General features: G+C 37.2%; 1 protein-coding gene across 1 annotated transcript; it reads right to left on the bottom strand.

Moving 5' to 3' along the window:
- Positions 1-427: 427 nt before the first annotated feature.
- On the bottom strand, positions 428-10,310 carry slc6a1b (solute carrier family 6 member 1b). Its single transcript, XM_051912647.1, has 15 exons — positions 9,819-10,310; positions 8,622-8,980; positions 8,244-8,375; positions 8,003-8,103; positions 7,817-7,926; positions 7,456-7,588; positions 7,115-7,249; positions 6,918-7,021; positions 6,382-6,506; positions 5,253-5,365; positions 4,757-4,888; positions 3,864-3,966; positions 3,197-3,297; positions 2,945-3,112; positions 428-2,436 (listed from the first exon to the last, which is right to left on the bottom strand). Exons 2-15 carry the CDS (start codon positions 8,854-8,856, stop codon positions 2,329-2,331), a joined length of 1,800 nt encoding a protein of 599 aa, XP_051768607.1. The 5' UTR covers positions 8,857-8,980; positions 9,819-10,310; the 3' UTR covers positions 428-2,328.
- Positions 10,311-16,706: the final 6,396 nt, after the last annotated feature.

Raw genomic sequence — 16,706 nt, 5'->3', positions numbered from 1 at the left:
AACGGAGCTCCATTGGGACTATTAAGTGGTTAATCGCTGAGAGAGATGAATTATCCTCTCTGGACAGAATCCATCAGGGCATCTATTAATCCACGAACAGGTCAGAGGAAACCATTATATTCAACCTTCCTGTCTTTATATACATAATTGCTCAAACTGTGAATTGTGAGCAATGCTACACCACTTAAAAAATAGAAATTGCTTATTTATAATGATATTTTTTCCCTCTTAATCATCTTTATATCAGAATAAATGAATAGGGTTTTTTAATGATCAAAGATTATTCTGCTCCTTTTAATAATTCATTTAGCAATGTCATAACAAGAGAAAGTATTAAAACTGTTTTAAATGAGCTGATTAGTTTATTTATTCAGTAAAAATTAAAACTAAATAAAAAAAAATGTAAAAAAAGACAAGACATATAGCACACATTATAATCTATAATACTTTATTTTTTTTAAATCAGATAACATATGGCAATCATGCTTTTATATAACACCATCTAAAGACATTTATTATATATATTTATATATATATATATTTTCTTTACATAGAATATTTTACATTAGGCCCAAACAGTTAGAAATATACAAAACAATATTTTGTTCGACTAGACATATTATCTATTCTCTTATAATCTTCCATCATTGTTATTCATTTGTTATTACTATTCTTTTTTACATTTCATAAAGATATGTGCTTTAGTTTCTGAGATCGATGCATTATTGCAGTAAACAGCAAATAATATAAGGTTCTTCAACAAGACAAAAACCTCAAAACGGACATTCACAGGTACTTTTACACGGTACAGTTTTACAACATTGTTTCAGAGAGAAATCTGATGAATGGTAAATTTATACAATTTCACGAAAAAACTCTTATTGATTGCACATTTTCATCAGACGTCTTGCAGAGAATAAATCGACTAATTAATCCAGATCTCTGTCACATGTAGCTGCCGTAGAAGCAAACTAACAGTGTTCATTTTCGATACCTTTGTGGCTTGTGAACTTAAAGCTTTGTGCTTTTCACCAGTGGCATTTCAAAATAAAACAGTGGAAAGAACACACACACACACACACACACACGCACACACACACACGTATATTCATTTATATTATTCCATGTAAATGATTTATTGCCCAACTAGTCTGCAGATTTAAAAAGAACATAATTTTCCTTTACATTTTCTCATTCGAACGACGGCTCTGTTCGTTTTTGACACATAGTGCTGGTTTGTCAACGATGTCTGAAAAAAATGACCCTAGAAACCATGGCAACAGACTATAGCTTCTGCTCAGGACTGATTATTTGCTGAAGGCTGCTCACAGCTATAATCGTTTTCGATCCAGGAGAGCAAATTTTGGTCACTTTCGCCATTTTTCCTGAGGAGTGGCACGCAAATGTGGTGAGCAGGATTAACAGTGGTTTCGCGGGGTACGTCTGCCCCAAAAAACGATTTTTCGGACCCTGTGCAGTGATACGGTGCGACGTAGAACAGTTTTTCAGATCTGTCAGTAGCATAAACATGAATTTGGTCCTTCTTACTCTTACATAGAAAACATGTACTAAAATTATTCTAAAAAACACATATAAAGTTATTTTTTGTCTTAGAAAAAAAAGGAAAAAAATAGTAACAGTCTTTTTTTGATGTCAATTTGCCCCTGCGGCTGGTAATGCATGACTGCCCGGGGCGTTTGTAAACCCAAATCCATACTGGTCTTGTGCTTTTCAGGATTTCGCCCGAGGGCTAAACGGGAGAAAAGGGCTGTTTGAAACTGTACAGTCTTGAAAAGTGTAGTCTGGCTACGTAACCTTGACATCAAGGTTCAGTCTCGGCCCGTTGCACACTCCCATATTCTCACTCTCTGCTTTTATATAGCTATATAGATATAGTTTATATATATATATTTTCAGATACAATCAGATACAATTCGATTCTAACCTACAACTGTATTTTTATATTTTAATACATTAATTACATGTAATATATCAAATTAACACTGTGGTGTTGGAATTACACTGGGACGCCAAATCTTGAATTATCGTTTAAATTATGTCCTGTGCTTACGCTGTGACCCTTTGTTTTTTAGAAAGACTAACATCTTGCATATGAAATACAGATTAACCCTAGAACATTGCTGAATAGATTGTTTTTTGACCATACGTATATATGTACCAAAAGAAGTCAAACTGTAATCAGGTTGGTTTTCCCTCGGAGGTAGGTGAATATACTTTAGACATGGAAGTCCTTGGTTGTGATCGACTCTTTAATTCTTTCTCTGAACGTTGACCTTTGATAGTACGGGTGAAGAAGGAGGACGGCGGTTAGATGTAGGCCTCGTCGTTGGCTGGGGTGGGGTTTTCAGGTTGCTGTTCGGGCCCGTTCTCTTGAGTCCGAACCACCGATGTGGGCTGAATCATTATCCGAAGGCGCTGCAGAAGGGAAGGAAAATCGTCAGCTGCCATTCCAAGAAAGACAAGCTATTCCCACTGAGCAAAGATGGTACAAATGCAGAAATCTCAACTAAGCCAAATCTAAACTTTTGCTTCCCTAGTGGGAACCAAGTGTGTCACAAGCTACAACCACACTGAATTGAGATTGGTGCACTTTGTTCCTAATTACTAGTCTTAGAAACCTGAAGTACGCTTCATGCAGCGAAAAACATCTTCAGCAAAATCTCCTAATTTCTACAATCAGTCCAAGTTGTGATTGCATGCTCAAACGGCAAGAAGTGAAGACTAATTGATGCAATTAGAATGAATCCAATAGCCACGAAATAGAAACAGTGCATGCTTCGCCCCATGCTGGAACATCTGCATTAATAATGCACGCAATCTGAATCAATTACTCCACTGTCGTCAGTGGAGATACTTTCATGTTCCCTGACACTTGCACCTGTGGCTGTGAGGACTTTCGCAGGCATAAAAATGGTAGCGATACCTCTTTATATGAGCCCTTCAGGGTGAGGAACATGTAGCCCATGTATCCCGGGATAAGAATCATGGATGACAGGGCCATGCACCAGCCTACACCTTGCCCCCACTTTGGGAACACGTAATTGTTCATTGTAAGCGGGACCATCTGAACGGCGCTGAAGATGAATACACCCTATGACAGAAGGAACAAACAGTCAGTCTGTATTTGCATCTCGGAAATGCTTCCAGTGCACAAAGACGCGGTAAAACCACCTACCGCCACGATCAAAGGGGTGAATACGACCCAGCACAGCTTCCACCAAATGCAGGGCTGGTAGCCGATCATCTCCTCAATGTTGCCGTAGAATTTATTGACACCTGCACAAAATAAGAATTAAGAGGCGAGTTATACGCTAACAATGCATGAGCAGTTCGCGGAGGATTATTGGAGGTCTGCTAAGTGTGCCCGCTTCATAAATGCAAATAGAGAATCGTGCAGTAGTTTGCATAATCAAGCCTGCCATGCACAACAATTAAGATCCTACAGGTTCATATTCATTCAAATCAACTGACTGTGGAAATGAGTCTGGCACCCAGATTAGCATGAATTATAAAGATCTGTGATAATAATTAGCATGCGTTGTGTGTTATGTCTGGATGTGAAGAATAAAAAGCAAATGAATTAATAATTACAAAACCTAAAAGCATTCTTTCTCACCTACTTGATTTCAATGATTCTTTGTGGTGTGATAAACAGATTAACGTATTTCAGACGTGTTCACTTAATGGCGTCATCAACACAGCATGCAATTTTTCAAAAATATTTTTTTAAGCGTATGTTAAATGTCACACTGCAGGCCATGCTTGAAATATCAACTTCTCAACACCGCAACTTGGAAAATGGAAATGTATTGATTTATTACACACAGTTATTGCGTATTTACCATAGAACCAAGATATGGAGATGCATTCAAAGAACACCAGGAACAGCAAACACATTCCACTGGCGGAATAGTAGTCAAAGAGTTTGAACACATAGAGGCCACCCTGTCGAGAGAAGAAAGAACCAGATCAGATTGGTTTAGGAAACCGCTCTCTCATCTAGTTAACAGTGTTTAGGGGTTCAAAGGCTGTGGATGCATGGTAGCAGCAATGAGCATTAGCAAAACAAGCTTTGTATGTCACATGACTGGCCTGAAATGTATGCAGTGTTTGGGTGAGGATTATGCATAATTGCACATCCAATAGAGCATCTTAGTGATTTGCTGTATTACCACATGCACTTTATTAAGGTCAACATGAAATTATGTTAACAACTCATTTTACTTCTGTAATGTGAAGTATTTCTAAGTTAAGCTGCCTGTTTAGGAAGAAAAAATCCAATAGAAATGGATTGTATATAGTTGTATATGATTCGTCAATGAACCAAATTACTTTTTATGCTGATTTTAAAAGACAAACCCAAAAAGTCTCATTCCATTATTTTCCTGCACATAAACTAATCTCTTGCCCTAAAGTTTAATGTAAATCAGTGACTATACACAACTTTTCATTTTTATTTATTATCTATTAAATAATAATAATTGATTCCCCCCCCCCTAGCTTTTATATAACAGTTTGAGGTTATATAGTGGTTGAACACTCCAGAGTCATCCCATATCCCAGCAAAAAACACTCAAATGCTTCTGTCCGCGGAGGTGATCCTATTAATGCAAATTCAAGAGCTCTTACTCTTTATGTATTTTTACCATATATCCCATTACATGGTTTAGAATAGAATCGCCATCAGCCTCCAGCTGATGTGAAATCCACAGAAAGATGAGACTGGTGCATTCACCTGTGTGATGTTCGACAGGCCGATCAGATACGACACCAGGCAGACACCAGCGATGAAGATCTCTCGTCTTCCTCGTAGCAAGCGGGGAAACTCGTCGACGAGAGCAGTGATGAAGCCCTCCACCGTACAGAACTACACACAAGAGAAGAGCACTTGTTTTAAAAGATATATGGCGATTAAAACTGATTAGACAGGTTACCTAAAATGTGTTTCATTTGGTAATCTCTATCATGCTTCACATGAACACATTAGGTTACAACAGCTGTGATTTTAAGGGTCAGAAAATTGAACATGCACTGCACATTTTTACTAAAATGGTATATTTACAAAATTAAAGTTCTTTGAGAGATAAAATAATTGGAGTACCTCCCCTCTCTAGCTTTGTTTTTATTTAGAAATGAATGGAAATAAAAGGCTACTTCAAAAAGACTAGGACATATATGCGTGCCTAAATACACATGTACAGTAATATGCATGTTCGAAGCATGTTTTTTACCTGACTGTCAATGCCAAGCATGAGCAACATGGAGAAAAACAGAATTGCCCAGAGCGGTGAGATGGGTAACTGTGTGACTGCCTCTGGATAGGCCAAGAACGCCAGCCCCGGCCCTGGAGAGCAGAACACGCGCAATTAGTTTTCTAGGATGCGTTTGATGGCATAGACTTACAGAAATAATGTCATAGAATATTCTAAAAAATAAATCTGTAATGTCTTTAATTTTGTAATTTTGTTCAAATGTTCATTAAAAGGAGGTGCTTAACTGCTAGAAAACATGGAGTGTAATTGTAAACCTCAAACTAAATATTGAAAATAGCTGTTTTATTTACTATACATTTTATCTGAGGTTTGTAATATTTGCAACCCTGTTACCAGAAACACTGATTTGTCTAATGTTTGGTATGTTTAGATTTTTCTGATCATTGTTTTATTAAATAAATAAATAATAATTAGAAAAATAATTTAATAAATAAAAAAAAAATGATCAAGATATATACAAGTAATTTAAAGAAAAATATTTGTTCTTGATTTTCTTTTCTTTGGTAGCAGATTTGATGGTTTATTTTTGACAGACGCCAAATTGAGTTTGTTTGCTTGCATGCTGCAGAAATTAAGGGTCCAAATGATGATACTTCTATGTCAATTTTAAAATATTATTATATTATATTATATTATATTATATTATATTGCACAAAATGTGGGACAGAGCTGAACATTACATTTTTGCTTATTACAATTAGTTAATAATTAAAAACACAATTTAATGCAATGAACTGAACAGTTCAGCAGATTATATCAACAAGATTTTAGATGCAGTCGTGACGGTTGAAGCAGGCCATAATCATGATTTTGGGGGTTGGGGTGGATGGTATGACATTTGATGTGTTCAAAAACAGTTTCTAGTTACTGTGCTAGGTTCATTTAAAATAGTTCAGTATTTGTGACTTTAATGCAAAAAAGTCATGTACAGTATTCATGGCAAGTGCTATGGACTCATTTTTATGAGCTACCATGAAATGCTTATAACTGCTTATTGACTAATAATGGACACCGGATGGCAAAACACTGTGTAACTTATAGTAGTAGGTCTTTATCCAGTGATCAAACTGAAGTCCATCATAATTACCCGATGCAGCCACATCTGCTATGGACCGCTTTGTGATGTGAGCCATGAAACCTACGATAGAGAAAATGACGAATCCAGCGAACATACTGGTGAAGGAATTGATGCAGCAGACGATGATAGAATCTCTGGGAAGCAGAAGAAAGCATGGGATTGTTTAGTTATTTATCCTACATTTTCAGAAATAAAGCCTCTTTATTGGAATGAAGAACCCATTGCACAAAAGGTTCTTTAAGTGTTCTTCATACTAAGAAAAATAATGTTCTTTTAAGAACTGTTCACTGACAGGTTCTTTGGGGAACCAAAAATGATTCTTCTATGGCATAAACCCCCCTTTTGGAGCCTTTATTTTTAAGATAATATTATCTATCTATCATACTGAGGAAGCATTTTGTGTGGGCAAAAACCGTTTCAGAAATGCTTGGCTGTTTTGAAATACAAAACACACAAAAGAGATGATTAGTCAAGCTTGTGTCTGTACAGATCAAATTAGAGTTACCATTTGAAGCCCCTTAATAAGTCTTACAGTTGCTGCATACTTGTAAACATTGTTGTTGAAAGGGTTGTAGCTCCCGAGGGCGATCAGAGAGCCCAGGCCCAGACCGTAAGAGAAGAAGATCTGAGTGGCTGCATCCAGCCACACCTAAGACAGAAGACGAGACATGGCAAAAATTCACCAAATTATACGCCTGTGAGCACACGTCTATTACCGTATGATAATTACAAAGCGCTCTACCTCTGATTCTTTCAGCTTGCTGAACTCAGGCGTGATATAGAACAAAATGCCCTCTTTCGCTCCAGGCAGCGTCACTCCACGGATGAACAGGATAAATAGCATGAAATACGGGTATGTCGCTGAGAAATATACCACCTGAAAGACACATTAACAGCCTTAAGAAGAAAGCACGTCTGCTTTGATGTCGTGCGATAACGCGCCTAAAGAAATAGAAATTCGAGAGCTCCATAAAGCATGAAATTATTTGCAGATCGAGATCGTGATCCCAAAGCCTCGATCATACAGGCCTAATTTTGACTTTGTCTGAATGTCACGTGTGTGCTGTGCAAGGGCATTCTTACCTTTCCAGTCCAGCCTACGCCCTTCCAGATACAAAAATAGACCAGGACCCAGGCGATGGCCAGTGTTATTGCTAGTGGCAGTCTTATCTCTCCCGGCTGCTCCAGACCATCAGTCAGCTGATGCATGTTCCGTCTGAGGGAGAATAAACATTATTAGAGAATTCATATCTGTCAGCCCACGTAACCCACAAACAGAGCTCGACTAATTGCAGATGCAAAACATTCAACTAGGGTTGTTTGCCAAAAATAGCACAATAGCCACATTTTTGTGGAACAACAGTGGCTCTTTTACACAGCCGAGGACAAAAGGAAAGTGTCTGCATGTTGCTAGAATACGAAATTCCAAAAAATCTGCCCTTACTCCCAGAACTCCACGACGGCGCTCGTCAAGTTGGCGGTGTTTGCCTGGCTGTAGTTTGAGAAACATCTGTCTGTGTTCCAAGGGTTTTCACAAGTTTTCCAGGGGAGCTCCTGAAACAGGACGTTCATTAGTCATAGTCATGGTATTTTAGCCCTTTGATTCCTGAAGTGAAAAGCATGTACTTACTGTGGTGAATGAGTTATACAGATAGTAAATTGCCCAAGCAATTATGACTATGTAGTAAATGTTAAGCCAGAAGGACAGGACTGCTGCTGCCAGGCCAACACCTACGGAAACATGTGCGCTATAATAACTCCATGTTTCAGATCATTTTTGGCAAGGACACAGTACGACTGAAATTACGGGAGTGACACCATCATTTACATAGTAGTTAATCTGAGTGTTATTTGTGATCCATGTTGGTTACCTTTGAACATAGGGGCCAGTTTCCACACTCCAAGACCACCGATGGACGTGTACTGACCGAGGGACGTTTCCAGAAGAAACAACGGGACCCCAGCAAATATGAGGGTCAAAAAGTAGGGAATCAAGAACGCCCCTATACAGACAGAAGAGTAATATAATGAGACATATTCAAATATGTATCCGTTTATAAAATCCACTGTTTAGGATCTTTGCGCTTCCAATGATTGCGCGCTTTGCGCGTATCCTGGACAAAACGCGCATATGTTTGTATATGATTTTCGTTTCGTACGAAATCAGATTTTTTTTTTTTTTTTTTTTACTCCTTTTGTTTCGAGGGGGGAAATATATGGTAAAAAGAACCAGGATTTTTTTTCTTTACCTCCTCCGTTTTTTCCGCATAGATAAGGAAATCTCCAGACATTGCCAAGTCCAATGGCATAGCCAACACAAGACAGAAGAAAGTCAAATTTTCCCTGCCATGTTTCTCTGTCAGGAATGTCCTTTTTCTTCTGAACTTTAACCACCAGAGTTTTTGGTTTGTCATTGGCGGTGGGCGCTTCGTTCACCTCTGTTAAAACGTGTCCATCGGAGGCTTTCGTGCCGTTCGTGGCCATGTCTCTGGGTTTGGTCCTGGCGGTCGGACGGAAAAGTTCAGCACCGGTCCACGTAGACAGCAGCTTCGCGGTTCGATTAACCAACGATTAGATTCAAAAAACGCCAATGAAGCTTGACACTGACCTGGAAACGATTGAGAGAAATTGTCGTTTAGATATACACATTATTGTGTTCGTCACATGCATTCGAGGTCAATTTATTAATACAATAATATTAAAATAAAAATGATTGAATAAAATAATATGCACTTACCCAACTGAATAAAATACAAATTGGTGCACAGTTTAGCGCGCACAGCTCAGACAAAACGCGTCTATACACATTTCTTTATTTTTAAATAACTAAAAGAATCGATTTTGTACATTTCTTTTATCTAAAACTTTAACGTGTCCAAAACAGTTTCTCGAGAGCAAATTATTTGCATAGTTTACTGAATTAAAATTATTCAAACGGATTTTAAATCATTTTCTCCCAAATCCAAATAACAGATCACACTTTGTTTATGTCGAACAGTTCGTATAATCTCGTTAAATTATAGTTATACATCCGGCTAAAATCAACGAAGTTCCAAGCGCGCGGAGCGTTTGCAAAAGCCCAGAAGTGCGCGCGCAGACCGTCGGTGAGCTCGCGCTGAAATGCGGGCTCAAAAAGTCGCGCAAAACTGTAAACTTGCAGCTGCGGGAGCTTTTTATCAGGACAAATGAATGTGAGACTAAAATATTGATAAAAAAAAAAAGAAAGAAAAACATTCGACTATGCACAATCGTGTCTGATATGCGCGCACAAACATCGCGTTTTACAAGAATAAAAGACATTTCAGACAGATGTGTGTTAAAACAGTTCGTTTTAGCTGTTCAACTTTTAAATAACTTATGCAAGCAGATTTTCCCCAAACTATGAACACAAAGGCATTAAAATGCCTCTAGCTGAGTTTTATGGCAGTCAAATATGATTTACTTACACTGGAACAGTTTTCCTGCCAGTTTGGTTGCGGCGGTGCGTATCCGTTGGTTCCTCTCCAATACGAACTCTTGGAATTTTACTTGTCCAAAACAGTGCGAAATGTTTCCATAAAGTCAAGTGAGGCAAACAGCTATCCTGAGGGGAAAGGTGAACGAGGGTCTGGTTGTCTGGTGCTGTCCAATTCTGTGGTGCTGAAGGACAGGGGGAAAGAGCCAGAGACAGGAGCAGCTCCGTCTACCATGAGCGTCCAGAGATGTTACATGAAGCACAGACCGTCACTCTCAATGTCAGCTCAAAGTCGACCCTCCCCGAACACAACATCTCCACCACTGAAATCCCAGACACTGGCCACCTTCTCTTCGCAACGCTTTTTATATGCTTTGTATATGTTTTTTTCTTCTTCTTTTTTTTTTTTTTTTACCAGTTTGCATTGCTCTGTGTGTGAGAGAGATCGTGTGTTTTATCAATTGACGGACACTCTGCCCACTCACCGTGATTACTTTTGCAAATCGTTTTAATTGTGCAATAGTTTTATGCATGTGCGTTGCTCTAATAAGCATGCATGCATTTGGTGCAGACAAAAAGTAAACCAAAATACAAGAAGAAATGTTACAATTTTAAAGCACAGCCTCTTGTCATTGAACAAATAGATAAGAACAACTTTCACTACATTTTGTAGTTTTCACAAATAATTATATCCAGGCTCAGCATGGATGAATATCAGTGACGCATGTAGTTCTGTCAGCTCCAAAACAGCTTTGTCAATAGATAATAAACTTCACACATCTTCTGTTCTGATTTTTTGAGATAATATGGTGTAAAATAAATCTCAGCAAAGTAAAAAAAAAGAAAAAAAAGAAAAAAAAGAAAGTAGATTTGCTTTCATTTAATTCAAAATGACAGCAGCAGTGTCCATGTTACATTTTAATGAAGTACAATAGAAACAATAAGTATTTACAAGCATGTGAATTACTTGTAATGTAATTACTCTGCAACATAAACATCAATGTAAAGTGTGACCGAACACATCATCCCTGACCTGAAATTACTTCTAATCGTATATTTTCAGAGTTCAAAACTGGATAGAGCGAAGCTAAAACAATGCACAACAGCAAACACGTTTTGGGTTGAAAACGGCCTGAACTAATTTATACTCTCCAAAAAACAGCAGTTTCCAAAGTGTCAGATTGGGATGACGATGCCAGTCATTCTCTGGATTCTGGTAAACCGTGATAAGGAAGTCAGTCAATAAGGAGAGTCTGGGGGTGGGAGATAAATTGAAAACTGCTCTTATAATCTTCTTAGCTGACTGTCTCCCGAAATAAAACACCCTTGCGGGGAAACCTAAAGGAACACTCTGCACAGAAGTTAACTCCTATACAACCATAATTTAGCAGTCTGTAATTAGATGTTAAAGCATTCACAGATCAAGAAGTCTTCAGACAAGATGCGAATCAATGAAAATAGGTAAAGCAGGTCACATCTCCAACAGTTCTGTTGATCACGTCTAACATCCTTGATGCTTCACAGTGTTGGTAATCAAATCGGAAGAGTGTAGTAAGGAATATTTAGCTGGAGCTTTTCAGTCTGCAAAAAATTAACATGAACACAGTACATAGTGCTGAAGTGTGTTATACTCTCTACTACCCCAGCCAAACTGGCAGAGACAACTATAACATTTATATTTTACATTTATGCATTTGGCAGACTTATACGGTGCATTCAGGGTATACATTTTACTAGAATGTTTAATTTCTGGAATCTATAAGCATCAATCTATAGGAATAAGACTACAAGATGATTCTGCAGAAAGGTGTAAAGGCCCAAGGACAATAACTATCAGGGATTTTGGGAGATGCATGCTCAAGTAGAAAAAGTATATTTATGTATAAAGCATATATATTATGTATAAAGCATAATTATGTATAAAGCACAAAGTTATGTACTATTGAACATCTTTTAATTACACTAATTAAAGGGGCCACATGTAGAATTCAGAAACCTTTGTTATTAGCGACACCGGTGGCCGTTAAGTGAACTGCAGCAGCAATAACTGAACGTGATTCAATGCCCTGATATACTCATGGACAACTTCTTTTTTGTTCTTCGCTCAGAAGTAAAAAGAAGTTGGAAATACCTTTGCAGTGATATACTGTTAACGAACAAACTGCTGAGAGCGACGTTTAGATATGTAAATATGTGCTGCACGTTTTCCTCTCAATAACAAAATAAACCACACAAATGTCAGCGGTGAGAAAACAGCTGTTAGAAAGCTTCTGATCATAGTGATGTGGATGTGTTTGAACCAGCTCTGCGATTCACTGGCATTTCATGCCGACATATGAAGTCATTAAAATTACACTGTTATGATCGTTTGATTATAAAGTATATTTGAGACTATAGACTATGTGAGACTATGTTAAAATGAATCCCTTTTTTTTTGCATTACACATTGACATTACAGTAGAGAATGGCTCTTTCGGCTTTATCCTGAACATTGTATAAGCATTCATTCGTTTCATGTGTTATTGAATGGAAGAGAGGCTCTCTGGAGCGAGTGTAAACGTCACATCCTTTTGATTTTCCTGGCAAAAACGTTCTGAGTCCTTCACATAAAAATCAGTCGAGCATTGGGGAAGGTCTCGTTTTTTAAGTTTCATTTCAAGCTGTCAGTGTTGGGCCTAACACATTACAAGTAATGTAAGTTACGTAATCATATTACTTTTTTCAAGTAACTAGTAAAGTAACACATTACTTTTGAATTTACAACATAATATCCAGTTTATTTTCTCAAATAAGTAACTCAAGTTACATTGTTTTCCCATGTATTGACTGACAGCTCTCCTGTCCTCATGTTGAGAGGAATTGTGAGTTATGCTGCATTCATGTGCTATCGGAAATTAGATAATTCTGAGGAGGTGATTACAAGTTCATTGCACAAAATTTTTACCCAAGAAACTCATAATTACGATAGTTCTGAGAGCACGTGAAGGCAGCATAAGTGCAGAGGTGTTGTGTGTGAACATGATGGGTATTGTAGTTCTAGACTAAATGCAAACATTTACAAAAACAGATTCATTATTCCTCAAAATGAATAAAAACAGTGAATGCAAACTCTGAATATTACACAAAACTGCAATAATTCAATATGTTAAATAGCACAAATGCACTTTATGTATTTAATCTCACTTTATCAACCAATGTCTTTGCTGCTGACATTCGATTCGACCGAACTAATAAGCAAAAATTGTGTTTTTTTAAGTAAGAGTATTGAACTTTCTTCTTCTGCGATCCAGAATGGCAGCACATCTGAAAGGTTTGTTTGAGCTGCGCCCTCTACTGTACAGGTGTGATTTGCATTTTCTTCAGCCTGAGGTTTATTCATTTCACTTTTGGTGTGAAAGGGCCTTTACAATTGCCAAAAATAGAACTTTTTTATTACTAAAAACAAACAAGCAAGCCCAGCCCAGGTGAGAAAAAAGTAACACATAAGTATTGCAACATAAAAAGTAACTAAGTAACACAATTAGTTTGGGAGTAACGCAATATTGTAATGCGTTACTTTTAAAAGTAACTTTCCCCAACACTGCAAACTGTTCACACATTGGAAAACATGTGATTTAATACATGAACATTCTTACATAAAGCTCATTTAACACTATACAGTGTTGGGCTGTTACCAATTAATTATCAAAATCCATTTACACTGCAATTACAATTGCATAAATAATTTTATAAGATTAAAGTTTGAAGTATAACTCTTTGAATATAGAAATGTTGGAAAATTATTACTGTTAGGTTATATATGGCCAACTAAATAACATTATCTTGGTACTTGATAAATGAATTCTAATTCATGAATTAAATTTCCCTCATACCATAGGGGCCAATCCAAAAGAAAAGAAAAATTATTGTAAAGCTAATTTATGAAAAAAATAAAACAGATATAAAAACGCAACTGTTCACCAATTATTTCTAGCAGAATGACTACATGGCAATGGCCACGTGATCTTGTTCCAGTGCTGTTGAGGAGAACCGTTGGTGTCTTTTGAGAGGCATCAAAGATCAAACTTCTGCGTTTCATACTCAACAGTAGCGTAGTGGAGGGATGAAAAGCCTGAGCTGATGGCAGATGGTGAGCCAATGAGGGGTGAACTAACCTACTAATGATACAAAATGAAATTTTGCATTTAGAACCCATCTGGTTTATTCACCCTCTGGGGAAAGAGAGCTCAGACATTTGTGGACCTGTAGTGAGAATCAGAGTGTCTGGCGATTGTTGGTGGCACACATGATTACTCAACTGTGCAATGAATCTCATAACAGCAAAGGGTGGCAGTAATTTCCACCTTCTGGACTGGCTATCTATCTCTCTGCACTGTGGACCAATTCATACTACATTAGGGAAATGCTCCATGCTTTCTACTGTATACAGTTAGGGTCTGAAATTATACCCCTGTAATTATGTTATCTTTTATTTAACACTTGAGCTATTATGGGTTGAGTGATTCAATTGCAAAATTGCTGAGATGTTGAATGTGTAGCAAATGTGACGTTTAGCTCTGAAATGAAGGTCCCAAAAACTCCAGGATGGAAAATGATGTAAAATAAAGTTATGACATTATTTAGAGCTATGTTTATATTCTCCATTGATTTAATTTTAATGTACTGTACTTGATCTGAGATTCTCAGTAAGAAGAGACAGATTCTTTCAATGTTCCCGTGTTCTTATAAAACATATACAAGGTGTACAGTAGTGGCCAAATGTGATGTCCAGCCTTGGAAAATTGACATCTTCACACGTTATTCAAATGTTATTAAAAATGATTTCGTATGCATATTGCGTAGTTGTGCTTGGAGTCAATTTGTGATAACGCAATGAAGCATGCCAAATTGTGGAAACATAATTTTTGTCAGGTTGTCATACAAAGACATTATGAACACATGCAAAAACAAGAGAGAATCTACAGAGCCCAGCACATGACATGCGAGAAAAAAAATTAAATAGTGCATACGATTTACTAATTCATTACCTCGATATATAAATCATGTGCATGATTTGTAAATTGAGGGAACAAAACAGTAAATCATGTGCATGATTTAGCCTACTATTTTTTTTCCTGCAGGTCATGTCCAGGGGCTCCATAAGAATCTATGAAATATTAATAAAGAAATATTTATAAAATAGTTTGCCTTTTTGCAAATAATTTTGTCAGATAAATTTGACCAAGTTTAATGTTTTGCTATTCCCTCAAATTTCAAATATTTTAAAAATATAAAATATTTTCCTTATATATTGATGGCTTAATCAAACTTGTAGGGTCATTAAATGCAAATATCCCCTCTGGACATCACTTTTACCCACAACATCTCTGTTTCCATCCTTTAACTCACAATAATCAATGTTTCTACACTGATTCCTTAAAGAGCTATTTCTACATGATTTAGCTTACAAAAAAAGTGTTTTGTTGGTATAAATTACTGTAGTTGGGTTGATTGAGTTATGTTAAATGATATTTTTGAAAACCAAAATTGAATAAAACGTCTGTAATCAACAGAATTAAGCAAGCTGGTTTAGGCCAACTGATAAAAGGCACCAGGAATTAACTATTAAGGGAAACAATGATATCTTACATTTGTCCTTTTTTCATCCAGTCATACACAATATATGTTTGGGAAGTTTGCAAGGGGACTAGATCCAGACAACATTACTTCTTTCATCCATTCAGGGGAGAAAACAAGGCTTGAGATGTCACATCTCTTTATGTGTGACACCCCGGGCCCCAGAATGTGGGCAGTGTTCATTGGTAGGGCAGTCAGGTAGGCTGCATGGAGTCCTGCAGAAGAGGCTCAGCGCTGGGTTTCCGCTCTGGCTGAAAGACTCGGGACAGACTGGCGTGTCTGTTGCTGGGTGATCAACAAGGTGGTCTGGGGCCAGTTCAATAGAGAGAGAAAAAAACTGGGAATGGGCACAAAACAAACAGATACCTCTTCCCACAATGCTGGAATAGGAATGGGAATATGAAAGCGATGGTGAACTTGTTTTAAAGATGTTTTTCTTTTGACTTCGGGATGTTATCTCCACTACAAAAGTGGCATGCAATATGATTTATTCATTTAATGGTTAACTGTGTTGAGAAAAGTTATATACACTATTACGTTTCTCCCTAAAAAAGTAACTGATTGTGTTACTTTGTTACTTTTTATGTAAAGTAATGCATTATTTTTCTCACTTATGCTGGGCTTGCTTGTTTGTTTAAAATAAATAAATAAAGTTCTGTTTTTGGCAAATGTAAAGGCCCTTTCACACCAAAAGTGAAATGAATAACCTCAGGCTGAAGGAAATGTAAATTCACATCTGTGCAGCTCAAACAAACCTTTCAGCTGTCATGTTATTGAGTTACTTATTTGAAAAAAAAGTAACAGATATTTTGTTTTAAATTTAAAAGTAATGCATTACTTTACTAGTTACTTACAAAAAGTAATCTGATTACGTGTTACACCCAACACTTATAGTCAGCTAGCATGTGGAGGACACATTTCTGTGTATGAAAGTGAATACACTTTTGGTGTTACAAAACCATTAAGAATCACTGAGAAAATAGTTAACTTATAAACATTACAAATAGTGATTGCAGCCATTATTACTCCTTTTCCACCAGAATGGTTCATGTTCTGGAGCCAGAGCCAGAGTTGCAACCCAAAACCACATTTTCTGCAGTGGAAATGCACGGAATGGCTCAAGAACGGATACAGACCACGAACCCTCTCCAGAACCGCGTCGGTGGAAACGGGGCATATATGATCTGTAGCTAATTGTGTTTAATATTAAGTAGCATGTGGTGTGAGTGTGGGGTCTGTCAGGAGTTAGTAAGCAATGAAGCAC

This window comes from Ctenopharyngodon idella, chromosome 11 (genome assembly GCF_019924925.1).
Source record: "Ctenopharyngodon idella isolate HZGC_01 chromosome 11, HZGC01, whole genome shotgun sequence".
Taxonomy (NCBI): domain Eukaryota; kingdom Metazoa; phylum Chordata; class Actinopteri; order Cypriniformes; family Xenocyprididae; genus Ctenopharyngodon; species Ctenopharyngodon idella.
Note: the sequence above shows the minus strand (reverse complement) of the source record. Positions and strands in the feature narration are given on the sequence as shown.